Source organism: Bufo gargarizans, chromosome 6 (genome assembly GCF_014858855.1).
Source record: "Bufo gargarizans isolate SCDJY-AF-19 chromosome 6, ASM1485885v1, whole genome shotgun sequence".
NCBI classification, from domain to species: Eukaryota; Metazoa; Chordata; class Amphibia; order Anura; family Bufonidae; genus Bufo; species Bufo gargarizans.
Genome location: NC_058085.1, coordinates 163,668,052 through 163,684,365, shown reverse-complemented (window position 1 = coordinate 163,684,365; position 16,314 = coordinate 163,668,052). Strand labels below are relative to the sequence as shown.

The window sequence follows — 16,314 nt, the reverse complement described above, 5'->3', positions numbered from 1 at the left end:
CATTATCAACTCCATGTAACTTGCTGATGAAAAATTATGTATCAGGTCATTGCTTAGCATCAGACATTCTATATGTAAAGGTCAAGCAGTGTCACCCACATAACCAGTTATGGCTGCTAGCACATATTGATACATACCACTAATAACATCACTGGATTCTAAAGACCAACTTTTTCTGATATATCTCTGTAGATGATGCAGACAAAAGTGAAACTTTGATGAACTCAAATACTCCATGTGAACATGTGTGAGTGAGTTTTCTCCAGGCACTGCAGTTTCCGTCCAAGGTCCAGAAACATGCTGTTACGTTAATTGACTTCCTATGAAACCATCCCTAATGTATATGTGTAGGGAAGTGGCATAGTAAACTAATGTGTGGAAATGATTTACGTGTATTGGGACAACTTTTGCAGAATCTCACAAAATATACAGTATATGAGCTATTTAAATAAATAGTGCAATTAGTTTTTATTTAATTTTCCTTAGAAGGTACTGTAATCGGTAAAGTCTCCCTTCTGATAACATGGCAGCACAGAAACTCTGAGTCCCCAGTGATGAAGTCTCTGGGTTTAAATGGGCTGTCCACAAATATATTTTTTAAATTCAACCCCACTCAGTGTTACCTGTAAAGAGATCTATACTTACTTGCTCCCAGCTGCCCAGTTTCAGCTCCTTGGTTCCCAGGTTATCTTCACTGGATTTCCAGCCCCTGCTTGTCAACTTCTATATGAACAGGGTCACATGTACCACTGCAACCACTGACTGGCCTCAGCGGTGTCCCCAATGCTTTGTGCAGAAGTTGAGAGGCAGCAACCGGATGTCCAGTAAAGACAGCCCAGTAACCACAGGGTGGCAGGGAGCAGGTAAGTATAGATCTCTTCACAGATACCTCTGGGTGGGAAATTAAAATAAAAACAATCCCGGACAACCCCTTCAAGCCACTAATTAGTCAGTGGTTTGTTCGAAGTGTACAGTAGATCATTTTGGGTTATTAGCATTCATTGATTGCTTGGCTTAAGAAACCAGAATCCTTAGTATTTCACAGAACAATAGTTTAACTTGTCAAGCAATCTTCGGCGTTTCCTAGAACATATGTTTTCAAGATGAATGCAATCCTAATGACAGCAAATGCCTCAGCTTCTGTTTGCTTTACCGAAGTGTATTTTTGGTAATATCTAACAAATGTTCGGATCTTATTAGGAAACACCGTGTCTTCCATCATGGTATGTGACAATGTGATTGAACGGAAATCTTTTATAAACAGATGATATTTGTCATATAATTATCATCAAAGGCTTGCTTGATTGACTGTTTATGTTTCAGCCATGTAAAGGGCCCATTTTAAAATAAGTCAAATAAGGCAACACAATAATAATATGACATCACAGTGCTTGAAGGGGGTTCCAGTATTTTTGAAAAAAAAGGTCTGCCTTTATTCCCAGAAACAGTGCCGTTCTTGCCCATGAACTATACTGCAGCATTTCTTTTTCTGAATCCAAACAACCCTTTAAAAAAAATTATGATGCCTTTTTACCCAATTAACCAATCTAACTGAACGGGTAATAGGTATATTAATTTATTTCACAGGAAGACATTGACAATACATTGACAGTTAAAGAATATTATGTGGTCCTTTTGTTTAACAGCTAGGGCCAAGCTTCATATTAGAAGAGCAGAACAACGGAAATAACAGATGTGCCGTATAGGGCACATAACTGACCTGAATGGACCTGAACAGATTCTATTGACTACAATGGTGTCTGTTCAGTTTCCAGTTGGAATCCTGTTTTGCATGCAGGACTTTTTCATCTGGTCTTTTTGATGGACTCTCTGACAGAAGCCCTGAACAGAGCCTCCAACACAGATATAAACTTGTCCTAATTTATCAAGATAGCAGAGCTCATCATAGTGACTTACTATGACTCTATCCTTCTTCTGGTGGATCAGAATCAATTTGTTCCCTGTGAGAAACAAGATCACAAGTCACCTTGCAAGCATCGCTAAAAGTAAAACTTGGCTGGATGTTTTGCAATAGTAGGAAGGTCAAACCGTGACCTTTTTTGCCATAAGGGAACCTTAGGATTGTGTTGCAGTATGCAGCAGTTTTTATAGGGACCAAGCATCGTTTAGCCTTTGAATTATTCTTATCACATACTATATTCAATCCTAAAGATACAGAAGCATTAAGTAAGACAAGTCAACTAAAATCCATCACATTTCTGCCATTCGGAACCAATCCTAGCTTTTTCACAGAATTTTATTGGCATCTAGTAGTGTTGAGCGAGCATGCTCGGCCGAACACCAGTTTGGCTCGAGCATCGCTATGCTCGGCACATCGCGGAGTTCGGCCGAACACCGAGTGTGCTCGAGTGCAATGCTCGAGTCAGTGTATTTAAATCTAATTTAGCATCTATTTATATGCAGAAGATGACTGTACAGTGAGGGAATTCCTCAGTGTGAGTCTGCGGCTTAGGAGCCCCTGCTCTGACTCCATATATAGCTATGTTCATATATGGAGTCAGTCCTTGGGGACACCCCAGTGTATTTAAATCTATTGTAGCCTGTATTTCAGATTATTTTCTGCCGGGATTATAACTCACGACCTTCTGCATTAGAGGCAAGGCACTGAACCACTCAGCTATAATAGCTGCATAGCCAGAAGTCTCATATTTTAAATTTAATATTTTTTTTGTATTTTGTAAAAATGTATGGCACAAAATAAATGTGTAATTACTAGAAAAAAAATATATATATACAGTGTGTGTGTGTATATATATATATATATATATATATATATATATAAATCCGGAAAGACGAGAGGCACTCCAATGATAAAGAAATAGTGAACCTTTATTCACCCAGGTGCAACGTTTCGGCTCTGCTATTGAGCCTTTCTCAAGCATGCTTGAGAAAGGCTCAATAGCAGAGCCGAAACGTTGCACCTGGGTGAATAAAGGTTCACTATTTCTTTATCATTGGAGTGCCTCTCGTCTTTCCGGATTTACTTAACGGGGTAAGAAGCCTATTCCCCTTGGGACGTGCACCCTACCTTTTGTAATTTTAAGCACCAGTGCCGCCATTTTTTCTTCAACTATATATATATATATATATATATATATATATATATATATAAAATCATACTTCTGATATATATGAATGCATAACATCTGGGAAACTACTACTGATGTTTTCGCCATAATATACACTGCCTGTCCCAAAAGAAAGGTGGCAACTGGATTTAGCTAAGCAAATAGTTATGAGCCTCCTATTGGATAATTACTGCATGGGCGATTATCTTTCAGCTGGCAACAAGTTATTTAACCCCAACTGGTGCAATGAGTTGCTTCTCATTTCTTAACCATGTCGAAAGACACATGTCATGGTTGTGGAAAAGATGTTAGTCTGTTTGAGAAGGGTCAAATCATTGGCATGCATCAAGCAGAGAAAACATCTAAGGAGATTGTAGAAACTACTAAAATTGGGATGAGAACTGTCCAACGAATTATTAAAAACTATAAGGATAGTGGGAACCCATCGTATTTGAGGACGAAATGTGGCGGGAAAAAAATCCTGAATGATCGTGATCGGCGATCACTTAAACGTTTAGTAAAATCAAATCGAAGAAAAACAACAGTAGAACTCAGGGCTATGTTTAATAGTGAAAGTAAGGGCATTTCCACATGCACAATGTGAAGGGAACTCAAGGTATTGGGACTGAACAGCTGTGTAGCCGTAAAAAAAAAAACTAATCAGTGAGGCAAACCAGAAAAAAAGGCTTTAATTTGCTAGGGAGCATAAAGATTGGACTCTGGAGCAATGGAAGATTTACCCTATTCCAGAGTGATGGGCACATCAGGGTAAGAAGAGAGGAAGATGAAGTGATGCACCCATCATGCCTAGTGCCTACTGTACAAGCCTGTGGGGGCAGTGCTATGATCTGGGGTTGCTGCAGTTGGTCAGGTCTAGGTTCAGCAACAGTATGTACTCCAAGAATGAGGTCAGCTGACTAACTGAACACACTGAATGACCAGGTTATTCCATCAATGGATTTTTTCTTCCCTGATGGCACGGGCATATTCCAAGATGACAATGCCAGGATTCATCTGGCTCAAATTGTGAAAGAGTGGTTCAGGGAGCATGAGACATCATTTTCACACATGGATTGGCCACCACAGAGTCCAGACCTTAACCCCATTGAGAATCTTTTTTTTTTTTTTTTTTTTTTTTTTGGGGTGTCGACTTTTTTTTGGGACAGGCAGTGTATTTACATATATTATAATATATTATATATTCTAAATATATAATAATATGTGTAAATATATTATGGATAAAACTTATATATACAGTACAGACCAAAAGTTTGGACACACCTTCTCATTCAAAGAGTTTTCTTTATTTTCATGACTATAAAAATTGTAGATTCACACTGAAGGCATCAAAACTATGAATTAACACATGTGGAATTATATACATAACAAAAAAGTGTGAAACAACTGAAAAATATGTCATATTCTAGGTTCTTCAAAGTAGCCACCTTTTGCTTTGATTACTGCTTTGCACACTCTTGGCATTCTCTTGTTGAGCTTCAAGATGTAGTCACCTAAATGGTTTTCACTTCACAGGTGTGCCCTGTCAGGTTTAATAAGTGGGATTTCTTGCCTTATAAATGGGGTTGGGACCATCAGTTGCCTTGTGGAGAAGTCAGGTGGATACACAGCTGATAGTACTACTGAATAGACTGTTAGAATTTGTATTATGGCAAGAAAAAAGCAGCAAAGTAAAGAAAAACGAGTGGCCCTCATTACTTTAAGAAATGAAGGTCAGTCAGTCCGAAAAATTGGGAAAACTTTGAAAGTGTCCCCAAGTGCAGTCACAAAAACCATCAAGTGCTACAAAGAAACTGGCTCACATGCGGACCGCCCCAGGAAAGGAAGACCAAGTGTCACCTCTGCTGCGGAGGATAAGTTCATCCGAGTCACCAGCCTCAGAAATCGCAGGTTAACAGCAGCTCAGATTAGAGACCAGGTCAATGCCACACAGAGTTCTAGCAGCATACATATCTCTAAAACAACTGTTAAGAAGAGACTGTGTGAATCAGGCCTTCATGGTAGAATATCTGCTAGGAAACCACTGCTAAGGACAGGCAACAAGCAGAAGAGACTTGTTTGAGCTAAAGAACACAAGGAATGGACATTAGACCAGTGAGAATCTGTGCTTTGGTCTGATGAGTCCAAATTTGAGATCTTTAGTTCCAACCACCGTGTCTTTGTGCGACGCAGAAAAGGTGAACGGATGGACTCTACATGCCTGATTCCCACCGTGAAGCATGGAGGAGGAGGTGTGATGGTGTGGGGGTGCTTTGCTGGTGACACTGTTGGGGATTTATTCAAAATTGAAGGCATACTGAACCAGCATGGCTACCACAGCATCTTGCAGTGGCATGCTATTCCATCCGGTTTGCGTTTAGTTGGACCATCATTTATTTTTCAACAGGACAATGACCCCAAACACACCTCCAGGCTGTGTTAGGGCTATTTGACCATGAAGGAGAGTGATGGGGTGCTGCGCCAGATGACCTGGCCTCCACAGTTTGGGGTTAGCTGGACCGCAGAGTGAAGGCAAAAGGGCCAACAAGTGCTAAGCATCTCTGGGAACTCCTTCAAGACTGTTGGAAGACCATTTCAGGTGACTACCTCTTGAAGCTCATCAAGAGAATGCCAAGAGTGTGCAAAGCAGTAATCAAAGCAAAAGGTGGCTACTTTGAAGAACCTAGAATATGACATATTTTCAGTTGTTTCACACTTTTTTGTTATGTATATAATTCCACATGTGTTAATTCATAGTTTTGATGCCTTCAGTGTGAATCTACAATTTTCATAGTCATGAAAATAAAGAAAACTCTTTGAATGAGAAGGTGTGTCCAAACTTTTGGTCTGTACTATATATGTTTAAATTAAGTTTAGCCTCTATTTCTGAAAAAGTTTGTGATAGGATTTAAACTTACAGCTTCTGCCTCACAGCCCAGGACTTTAACCACTACACTATATTGATGCATAGCCTGTCACAGAAAAAATAAATAAATGAGACTTCTACTGTATAAGTAACTGGCTATGCAGCTATTATAACTGAGTGGTTAAGTGGCTTGCCTCTAATACAGAAGGTCATGAGTTCAAATCCTGGCAGAAACTTTTCTAAAATACAGGCTAAGGCCTTTTTCACACGACCATATGGCTTTTTCAGTGTTTTGCAGTCCATTTTTCACTGATCCGTTGTTCCTTTTTTTGTTTCCGTTATGTTACCATTTCTGTTCCGTTTTTCTGTATGGCATATACAGTATACAGTAATTACATAAAAAAAAATTGGGCTGGGCATAACATTTTCAATAGATGGTTCCGCAAAACGGAACGGATACGGAAGACATACGGATGCATTTCCATATGTGTTTCGTTTTTTTTGCGGACCCATTGACTTGAACAGAGCCACGGAACGTGAATTGCGGGGCAATAATAGGACATGTTCTATCTTTCAACGGAACGGAAATACAGAAATGGAATGCACACGAAGTACATTAACATTTTTTTGCTGAACCTTTGAAATGAATGGAACGCAAAAACTGCTCATAAACGGAAAAAAAAAAACGGCTGTGTGAAAGAGGCCTAAATTAGATTTAAATACACTGGGTGTCCCCAAGCACCGACTCAATATATGGACATAGCTATATATGGACTCAGAGCAGGGACTCCTAAGCCAAACTAGAGTCGCGAAACTCTCCCTTCTTCAGAGCAGGGGGTGCCTGGTTTAATGCCCGGGTTCTCCCATTAACTTCCATTGTGCTCGGGTGCATCGCGAAGTGTTCTACTAGATCAACACTAGCATCTAGTTTTAAGAATAATTAGCTGCGTTTCAATAGAGATTTATGTGGTTACAGTTAAAAGCAGGACGAAAAGGAACCCGGAGGTTTTCTGAGTTGGCTAAGAATTAGGAGTAAATCTGATATGAAGGCATGACTTTTTAAGTATCCTAGCAGCTGTTGTTTACTTGCAAGATACATTTTTCTTTATTCTATGACCAATTTCTGGTGACAGATAAAAAGACAACAACCATATGTTGATATATTTTTTACTTAAAGGCCATTGAATTTTTTTTTGTGAATTAATCAGAGAAGCATTTGGTACACAGTGTCAGGAACATGAATAAGTGGGCCCAACTTTCTTCAAATCAACTGTGAATACCACAATTTACCTGGAAATCTTTGAACAGTTTTACAACCAACCACCACTAGCAGAAAAAAAATCATTTTTCTAACAAGATGGAGCAACATGCCACCCCTCACAGAACTGGTGCGGGTTTATTGAGGGAGGAGCAATTTTGATCTGTGGGGAAATTTTTAAAAAAAGTGTCCGCTAAAAATCCACATCCCCTGGATGAACTCAAGGAAAACATCATGAATACCATCCGTAGCATTACTGCTGAAGAGCTGCAAGCAGTATCATCCACCATAACTTCGAAGTGCCCAAAGATAGGTAATAAAAAAAAAAAAAACTTTTTCGTGGGCCACCCCGTATAAAGGCCAGATACAAATTCTCCTCTTTTTTTTTTTTTTATTCACTCCTGGTTTTGTCTTCCAAAACTGCATGCAGAAACCTGACTGCATAGACATACCCTTAGCAGTGCAAACTGAATTGTGATTTAATCCAGAGTGTTGGAGGTGGCTACGTGCAGTTATCGTAACAGAGACACCATGGTCTAATCAGAGTTGGTATACCAGTCCCAGCATAGTTCATCTAGGAAGGACCACATCTCCACTTTCCGCCTTTTGTAACACGTCCTGTAGACCTGATGGAGAGTGGAGGGTGACTGCACAATGTATATTGGGTTTTATGTTTTCATTTTATTTTTAAACCACCTTTAAATATTGTTATCTTTGTGTCTAGATGCGCCAAAGGGAATGAAAGTCTGGCTGCATGTGTTTTCAGTGTAAACTCTGATTTCCGGTTCATCTTTGTTGAATCTCTGCCTTTTATTTCTGTGTATTATGCAGCTATTACTTAAATGTCTGTAGATGTAATTTTACGTAGGGTGAATGTGTGGCTGTGTGGCTGTATTGCAATAGGATCCATATGTTTGTTGTCTTTCCAGGAAAATGCTGATGAGGGGATAATTTAAAACTGACTTTAGCTCTCCCAGACAACGCATAAATTAACAAAAGACGCTGAACCCTTTTTTGTTAAATAATTGATTCCTGCTCAGAAATTGACTTTAAAACAAAGCAATTTCATTTTACTTGGTTAAGCTTACATAATACAAACTGAAATTCATTGGCAACAAAGAAATACAAATATATTGTACATAATGTAAAGCACTGAAGGCACCCTAAAATATTTCTGTACACTAAGAGATGGAATCAGTTAACAAAAAGCTCTCCTACATGCTACATACCACGTATACAGTATATCCACATTGACCCCAGAAACTTACTTTCATTCAAATTTCTCTCAGTAGTTATGGTTACTTTATCTCAAATAATTGCGTAGAAGAAAATGTTAGGTTCTATTCACACACAGCAGATTTGTTGTAGAAATTTCTGCGACTGAGGCTTCTTTCACACTACCGTATGGCTATTTCAGTGTTTTGCAGTCTGTTTTTCACAGATCCGTTGTTCCGTTTTCTTGTTTCTGTTGGGTTTCCGTTCCGTTTTTTCGTTCTGTGTTTCCATATGGCATATACAATATACAGTAATTACATAGAAAAAATTTAGCTGGGCATAACATTTTCAATAGATGATTCTGCAAAAACAGAGTGGATACGGAAGACATACGGATGCATTTCCATATGCGTTCCTTTTCTTGCGGACCCATTGACTTGAATGGAGCCAGGGAACCTGATTTGCGGGCAATAATAGGACATGTTCTATCTTTCAAGGAACGGAAAAACTGAAATACGGAAACGGAATGCATACGGAGTACATTCCGTTTTTTTATTTTATTTGCGGAACCATTGAAATGAATAGCTCCGTATATGGAACGTATACAGAACGCAAAAAACGGCCCGCAAAACGGAAAAAAAAATGGTAGTGTGAAAGAGGCCTGAATATCAGTTCCTTTCATCTGAATGGGGTTGTTTTGACAGCAAGCAAGTGGATTTCTGCAGGTCCCATGCAGATAAATGGAACATTTGTGTAAATTTCTGCAACAAACCTGCCTTTTTAATATACCCTTATTAGGCGTCATGCACACAACCATTGTTTTGGTCCGCAGCCGAGCTGCATTTTATGTGTCTTGGATGTGGACCCTTTCACTTCAATAGAGCCGCAAAAGACGCGGACAGCACTCAGTGTGCTATCGGGATCTGTTGCTCCGTTCTGCAGCCCTGCAAAAAATAAATAAAGATATAGAACATGTCCTATTCTTGTCCATTTTGTGGAGAGGAATAAGCATTTCTATCATAGGGCTGGACGCTCTGTTCCGCAAAATGTTGAACGCACGTGGCTGTTTATCTCAGTTTTGCAGGTTTACAAACTGCAAAACATGGTACGATTGTGTGCATGAGGATTTATGCATATTGCTTGTGTGGCAGAATGTAACACACATTTGTAGTGGGTGCTTTCATAATTAGAGGTTTAGTGGTATAACGTAAGGCTAGGTTCACATCTCTGGTTCTTTTCCATTCTTCTGTTCCAGTTTAGGAGCAGGAAATAAAACACCCAAAGCACTATAATGGGTCCATCAGGTTTCAGTTATTAGTGTTGGGCGCGAATATTCGAGTAGTGAATTTTATTCGCGAATATCGCCACTTCGAGAATTCGCGAAGATTTAGAATATAGTGCTATATATTTGTATTCGCAAATATTCTAGATTTTTGTTTCATCAGTAACCTCCCTTCTTTCTTGTGGGCCAATGAGAAGGCTGCAATGTCTTTGTCTGAGCTTAGCAACATTCCTAGCAACCAATAGGAAAGTTGCCTACCCCTTACTATATAAGAAGCCTCCCCAGTAGCCCTTGTATGCAGTATTTTGCAGTTCTGAGAGAGACAGCAGTGTCAGTCATTGTTGTGCTCTCTGCTTTCCTGTGTCATTACATTAGATAGTTAGTTTGCTTATATATAATACAGATAGTTAGTGGGAGATAGTCAGTGTAGGTTAGATAGTGATATAGTGTAGCTGACATGTTCCAGTGCAGGGTGTTAGGTAGTGTGATAGGAATTACTGTACTGTGCATTTTCTCCAGTCTCAGGAAGCTTCTAGCAGCTTGAAAAATGCATCAAAAGTGACCCACGCCTGTATTGCACGCGCAATACACGCATATTACATTGCCAATTTTCGCAATCAAGAATATAATCGTGAATTCTTGAATATTTGCCCAAATATTCACGAAATATTGCAAATTCGAATATTGCCCCTGCCGCTCATCACTATCAGTTATGCTTTTTTGAGTCTGCTGGACAAAATACATACTGTAGTTATATGGTTGGTAAGGCTTGAAAAAGAGACAGGTTCATCAAGTCCAACCTATCATCCTACTTATGACCCAGAGGAAGGCAAAAAAAAACTGGTCCAGTGGATGCTATTGCCCTATATTAAGTGCTCATGCACACAACCGTTGTTGTTTTGCGGTCTGTTTTTCACGGATCCGTTGTTCCGTATCTGAGGTTTTTTCTCTGATTTAAGTCATCTTCCGTTCCGTTACTCCACAAAACATATCCATATGGTTTCCGTATGCGTTCCGTTTTTTGCGGATCGGAAATGGAAACAGTAAATTATTAATCACCAAACACATGAGCAATTTGGGCTGGGCATAGCATTTCTACCGTATTGATCCGCAAAATACGGATGACATACGGATGTGTTCTGTGTGCGTTACGTATTTTTTGCGGACCCATTGACTTGAATGGGGCCTTGGACCGTGATTTGCGGACAATAATAGGACATGCATTACTTTTTTGCGAAATGGTAATACGGAAACGGAATGCACACGGAGTACCTTCCCTTGTTTTTGCGGACCCATTAAAGTGAATGGTTCCGCATACGGTCCACAAAAAAAACGGAACGCAAGCGGAAAGAAGATATGTTTGTGTGCATGAGCCCTAAGGATGTAAAATTCTTTCCTGACTCCAAATTAGGATAAATCTCTGGATCAATGTTCCAGCTCTAGAAATGTAGTACTCACAGGTCTTACAGTAAAGAATTCCTATCTATGATAATTATTCGATTCGCACCAAATCTGAATTTCCTTGCACTTCATGGTAACGAATCACATTTTTTCAAAAAATGGCTGCTGCACATGTTAGGACATGGAGCAAGGAACTCTGGGAACGAGGGATTACCCACAATGCCATGCATGCAGCCAATCATGCATGGCATTGGTCTGGTAAAAGGTACCTCACTTGTCCTCAACCTGCCTCTGTCCTGTTCTGTTCCCTCAGCCAGAGAAGTATTATATGCTGTGGGCTCAGCTCCACTATACAGCGAGGACGAGCTACTAGTGAACAGTCAGCAGCTAATTGCCCAGCCAAGATCCGGAGAACAAATCCGCCACTTCCTCAAGTAGGCGGGCAAGTTGTGATGAGGAGAGTGGCGTGGGAGCTGGTGTTGCGAGTGGTTAAGCTCCTGGCTCAGAGACCGTTGATGAGGACATCAGTAACGTGCAGACAGTACTCGATGATGATGTAGCTGATCGCAATTGGGAGCCAATGGACGAAGGGGCTTCATCATCATTGGGAGAAGAGGGTGGCAGCTTGCGTGTGAAGCAGAGGTGGAGCCAGCAAGTTGGTAGTATGGCTGGGAGTCAGCAGGGTGGCAGCAGTGGGAAATCAGGAGCCAAACATGCCTGGGGTAGACCACCTGCTTCGCAGGAACCTACTGGCCCAGAAAGTAGTGGTGCAGGGGTTCACATAGGCAGTGGCGGTAGCAGTCAGTCAACTTTGAATGCACTTCAGCCACTCATACACCGCCAAGCACACCTTCCGTGAGCTACAGCGGCAGAACAGTGTCACCCAACAGAGGCTGATATGCAATGTTTCCACCCATTGGAATTCCACCATCCATATGTTGGACCGACTGTACAAACAGAAAAAGGCCATAAACAATTTATTAATGATACAGGCAGATTCCCCTGTGTAACTTCGATGTTAGCCATTGGCAGCTCATGCGTGACACCTGCCATTTGCTCGTGCCCTTTGAGGAGACCTCTTTATTTGTCAGTCACCAGGACTACGGGATGAAAAATGTCATTCCACTGATTCATATCCTAGAAAAGATGCTGGTAAATCTGGCTGGTCAGAGGACTGGAGACGTGGTACCTACATCTTGCGGCCACATGAGCCCTGTGGCAGCTGAACTGGAGGAGGAGGACATTGGAGCAGAAGCAATATGTGGCGAAATGGGTGGTTTTTCTACACAGGTGACAGGAAAGGAGGAGCAAGAGGGAGATGAGGAAGACGAGGCAGATGACCCAGACACACTGTTGCAGTATGCAGTGGAGATGGAGGCATGGAGTCCTTCCAAGTCACTTGCGCAAATGGTCCGATGCATGCTCATTTGCTTGCGTAGTGACAGCCAGTAGTCAGCCAGAGGGATGACTACTGGCTCTCCACCATGTTAGACCCTTGCTACCGGTCTAAAACGGGGGCCTTTTTTACACCCACTGAGAGGAAGAACAAACTGAACTACTATAGAGACATCCTATGTATTCAGTTGGCCGCTGCCTATCTGCGCCATCGTCCATCCTCTTGCAGATCTGACCGGGGGGTCCCTCTGTGCTCACGTTCCACTGCCATGGCTGCTGGGGAGGGTGGGGTGGCAGGAGCAGTACCAGCTCCATCAGCAGCAGCTTTTTTCACCCGCATAGTGAGGAAACTACTTACCAGCAGCTAGACATAGAGCAGAACCTGAACCAGCAGGTGGTGGCATACTTGGAGTGCATGACAGCTGTCATTGAAGATCTGCTGGACTACTGGGTAGCCAAACTGTATTTGTGGCAGCTACTGGCCGAGTTTTCCATGGAAAAGCTGTCCTGCTCGGCCAGTAGTGTGGCATCAGAGCAGGTGTTTAGTGCAGTGGGGGCCATACAAGAACTACTCGCCTGTCCACCTATAATGTGGAGAGACTGACCTTTGTCAAGATGAATCAGGCATGGATCAGCTAGCATTTCCACCCACCAATGCCTGATGCTTTAGATTAGATCATCCATGCTGCCTCACCCAAACCTTGACAAAAGAGACTGGTTTCTTCTGGCTACCTGCTTTAGCTACTATTCTGATTCTGCCCCCCGCCTGATGCCACACATCTGATGCCAAGTGCTCCTTTTAACACCCACCATCATCAGTTGGTACTGTTATTGCCACCCACCTCCCCACTCTGTCACCGGGTCACTCTGTGGTCTCCTGATGCGGCTGCTACCTCCACATTATGTCACCTTGCCACTCTATGGTCTTCTGATGCTGCTGCTACCTCAACACTGTCACCTTGCCACTCTGTGGCCTCCTATTGCTGTTGCCACCTCCACACTCTGTCATTGTGCCACTCTGTGGTCTCCTGTTGCTGCTGCTACCTCCACAATATGTCACCATGCCACTCTGTGATCTCCTGATGCTGCTGCCACCTTCACACTATGTCACCTTTCGGCTCTGTGGTCTCCTGATGCTGCTGCTACCTCAACACTATGTCATTTTGCCACTCTGTGGCCTCCTCATGCTGCTGCTGCCACCTCCACACTCTGTCATTGTGCCACTCTGTGGTCTCTTGATGCTGCTGCTACCTCCACACTATGTCACCTTGCCACTCTGTGGGCTCCTCAAGCTGCTGCCACTTCCACATTATGTCATTGGGCTTCTCTGTGGTCTCCTCATGCTGCAGCTGCTGCCACCTCCCCACTATGTCACTGGGCCACTATGTGGTCTCCTCATGCTGCTGCTACCTCAACACTTTGTCATTGGTCCACTCTGTGGACTTCTCAAGCTGTTCTCCCATCCTCCCCACTCCATTACTGGGCCACTATTTTGCCTTTTTGGCTTGGTTGACATCATAAATTTTTTACCCTTCTTCTGATCTGTCAGAAGGAAGGTAAAATAAGACAAACAACGTATTCTGTCTGTGTAGCAGCTGTAAGGCCTGTATAGTCCCATCAGTATTGGCTTATGATTTAGTAGCCAAAAGCAGGAGTGGGTACAAAACATATAAGACATGCAATTAATCCATTCACGTGTCATCTCGGTTTTGGATCCACTCCTGTTTTTTTTGGCTTTAGCAATACTGATGGATTACTGACCAAATGCTCAACGAGTGAAGGTGGATGCTCAACAGACAGGATCCTTTTTTGGGGTGTTATTGTTCTGACGGATCAGAGGAAGGGAAAAATAATCAGTGATGTCAACACAAACTTACTGCTGACACTCCTCTCCACTGTTTTAGTGGGGCTCTACTTGTATAAACGTTTAATAGAACAGGTTCTGTAGACATCTATGTGGATGGAATCGGCTGATGACAGTGTAAAATAAATGTGCGCTTTCATGCTATAGTAGGATCTTGGGCCGTTGGACGGTTCTTTAGACCTGACGCTAACATTGACCTGTAACACTTGAGTTATTTGGTCAGTTTTGTCCCCGTAACTGCCCAAATAAGTAAAGTGTGCAGTGATTCTAAGAGTGGCGCATGTCATCTGCATGTCATACTGACTCACAGTATTGTTTCACTACCACAGCAGACTCACTATGCGTTTTGCTGCAAGTACCAATGTTCTACACCATTACATAAGCTTTCTGCAGCTAGGAAATAGCTGTTTTTTAACGCGATTCGACAAAAATTAATTCTGATCTAATCAAATCGTTTAAAAAAAATTGGCGAATCATCCAAATCGAATTTTTGTGAAATTCACTGATCTGTAATGATGTTGGTGAAACCTTCTTTTCTCTAGACGTAGATGATAACCTCTTGTAATGGTTACAGGAATGAGCTCTGCACTGTCCATTCCTTTGTTTACTATTTGTAATTAGATTTTTCACACTAGAGCAGGGGTAGGCAACCTCCGGCTCCCAGCTGTTGTGAAACTGCAATTCCCAGCATGCTCCATTTATTTCTATGAGAGTTCTTAGAAGAGCAGAGCAAGTATGCATACTGGGAGTTGTAGTTTCACAACAGCTGGGAGCCGGAGGCTGCCTACCCCTGCACTAGAGTAAAGGGTGTATTAGACGGGTAGATTTTCTTTGAACATTTATTAGCGAATCATGATCATCTTGCAGTGTAATATTGCTGCCGATTGCACGATGAACGAGTAAATGCTTGTTTAACGGGCAATTCAGATCTTTCAGCATCCTGAAAGATCAGTATTTTTCGGCAGCAGATCTTCTGTCTAATTACAATCTGCCACCGGCATACCACTGTACAGCATGGGGATGAGCAATGGCATAGCGATCGCTCCTCCTTATGTTGCTGAGGAGATTGCTGCATGTAATAGCAGTGGTCTGCTCAGCAAGTGATTAGGCAATAGTCGGGAGGGAAAGCTTCCCTCCAGACAATCGTCTGTGTAATCCGGGTGTCTAATACACCCTTGACCCTAGTTGGACAATCTTTCTTGGTGCTGCAATCCATCCATTCTCCAAATTAAAAGCAATATTAACATTTTTGTTTTCTTTGTAGGAACATTGTTAAGGATGCAAGAATTCTGGAGATATGGCTTTGTCCTAATGCCTGAAGAAGGAGAGAAATTTCTGCACCAAAAAATAAGAAAGTGACATTCCAACTGTCTAAGCCATGGATAAACTGCAGTACATCCTCATGAACCTCAGAGATGTGCTGCGGACAATCAGGATGAAAGCCAAATATGCTCTCTTCTTAGTCTTAGTGGTGGTTCTGGTCATAATTGAGAAGGAAAACAAGATCATCTCAAAGTAAGAGAATGAGATTAAGTTTAGTTAATGAACAGTAAATGAAGAAGACAGGAATATTTCTTAACCCCTAGGGCAATGTTCACACTTTTGCCTATTTCTAACTTGACATTCATTTTTCAAAGAATCTATGGCAGAAATCTGTGGCTGAAACTCTTCTACCATGGATATACAGGGAATAGGCATGTGGATTAGCCCCATTAGGTCATTACACAGGTTTTTCCCCCTTTCACTTGCAGTAGCTGCAGAATGACGTTGAGATTTTTCCGGATTTAGACACAGAATCCATGCCAGAATTGTGAGCTTGTAAACATGGCCTAAATATTCACATTACAGACAGAATCAATGCAGTTATTATCTTGCTTAATGTTGTATCCATTTTGCCTATGCAAAGAAAAGCTTTTTATGCAGTTTTTCTTCCTGAAATTTATGGCA

The 16,314-nt window shown here is 41.7% G+C and overlaps 1 protein-coding gene across 2 annotated transcripts in view; it reads left to right on the top strand.

Annotated features, from left to right (window-relative positions):
- Positions 1 to 16,314, top strand: part of CHST3 (carbohydrate sulfotransferase 3) — a 140,378-nt gene that overhangs the window by 120,614 nt on the left and 3,450 nt on the right. For both annotated transcript variants that reach the window (XM_044298319.1, XM_044298320.1), the window contains one exon: positions 15,632 to 15,882. In XM_044298319.1, the coding sequence (XP_044154254.1) occupies positions 15,746 to 15,882 (137 nt within the window). In that variant the 5' untranslated portion in view covers positions 15,632 to 15,745. The remainder of the gene's footprint in view (positions 1 to 15,631; positions 15,883 to 16,314) is intronic.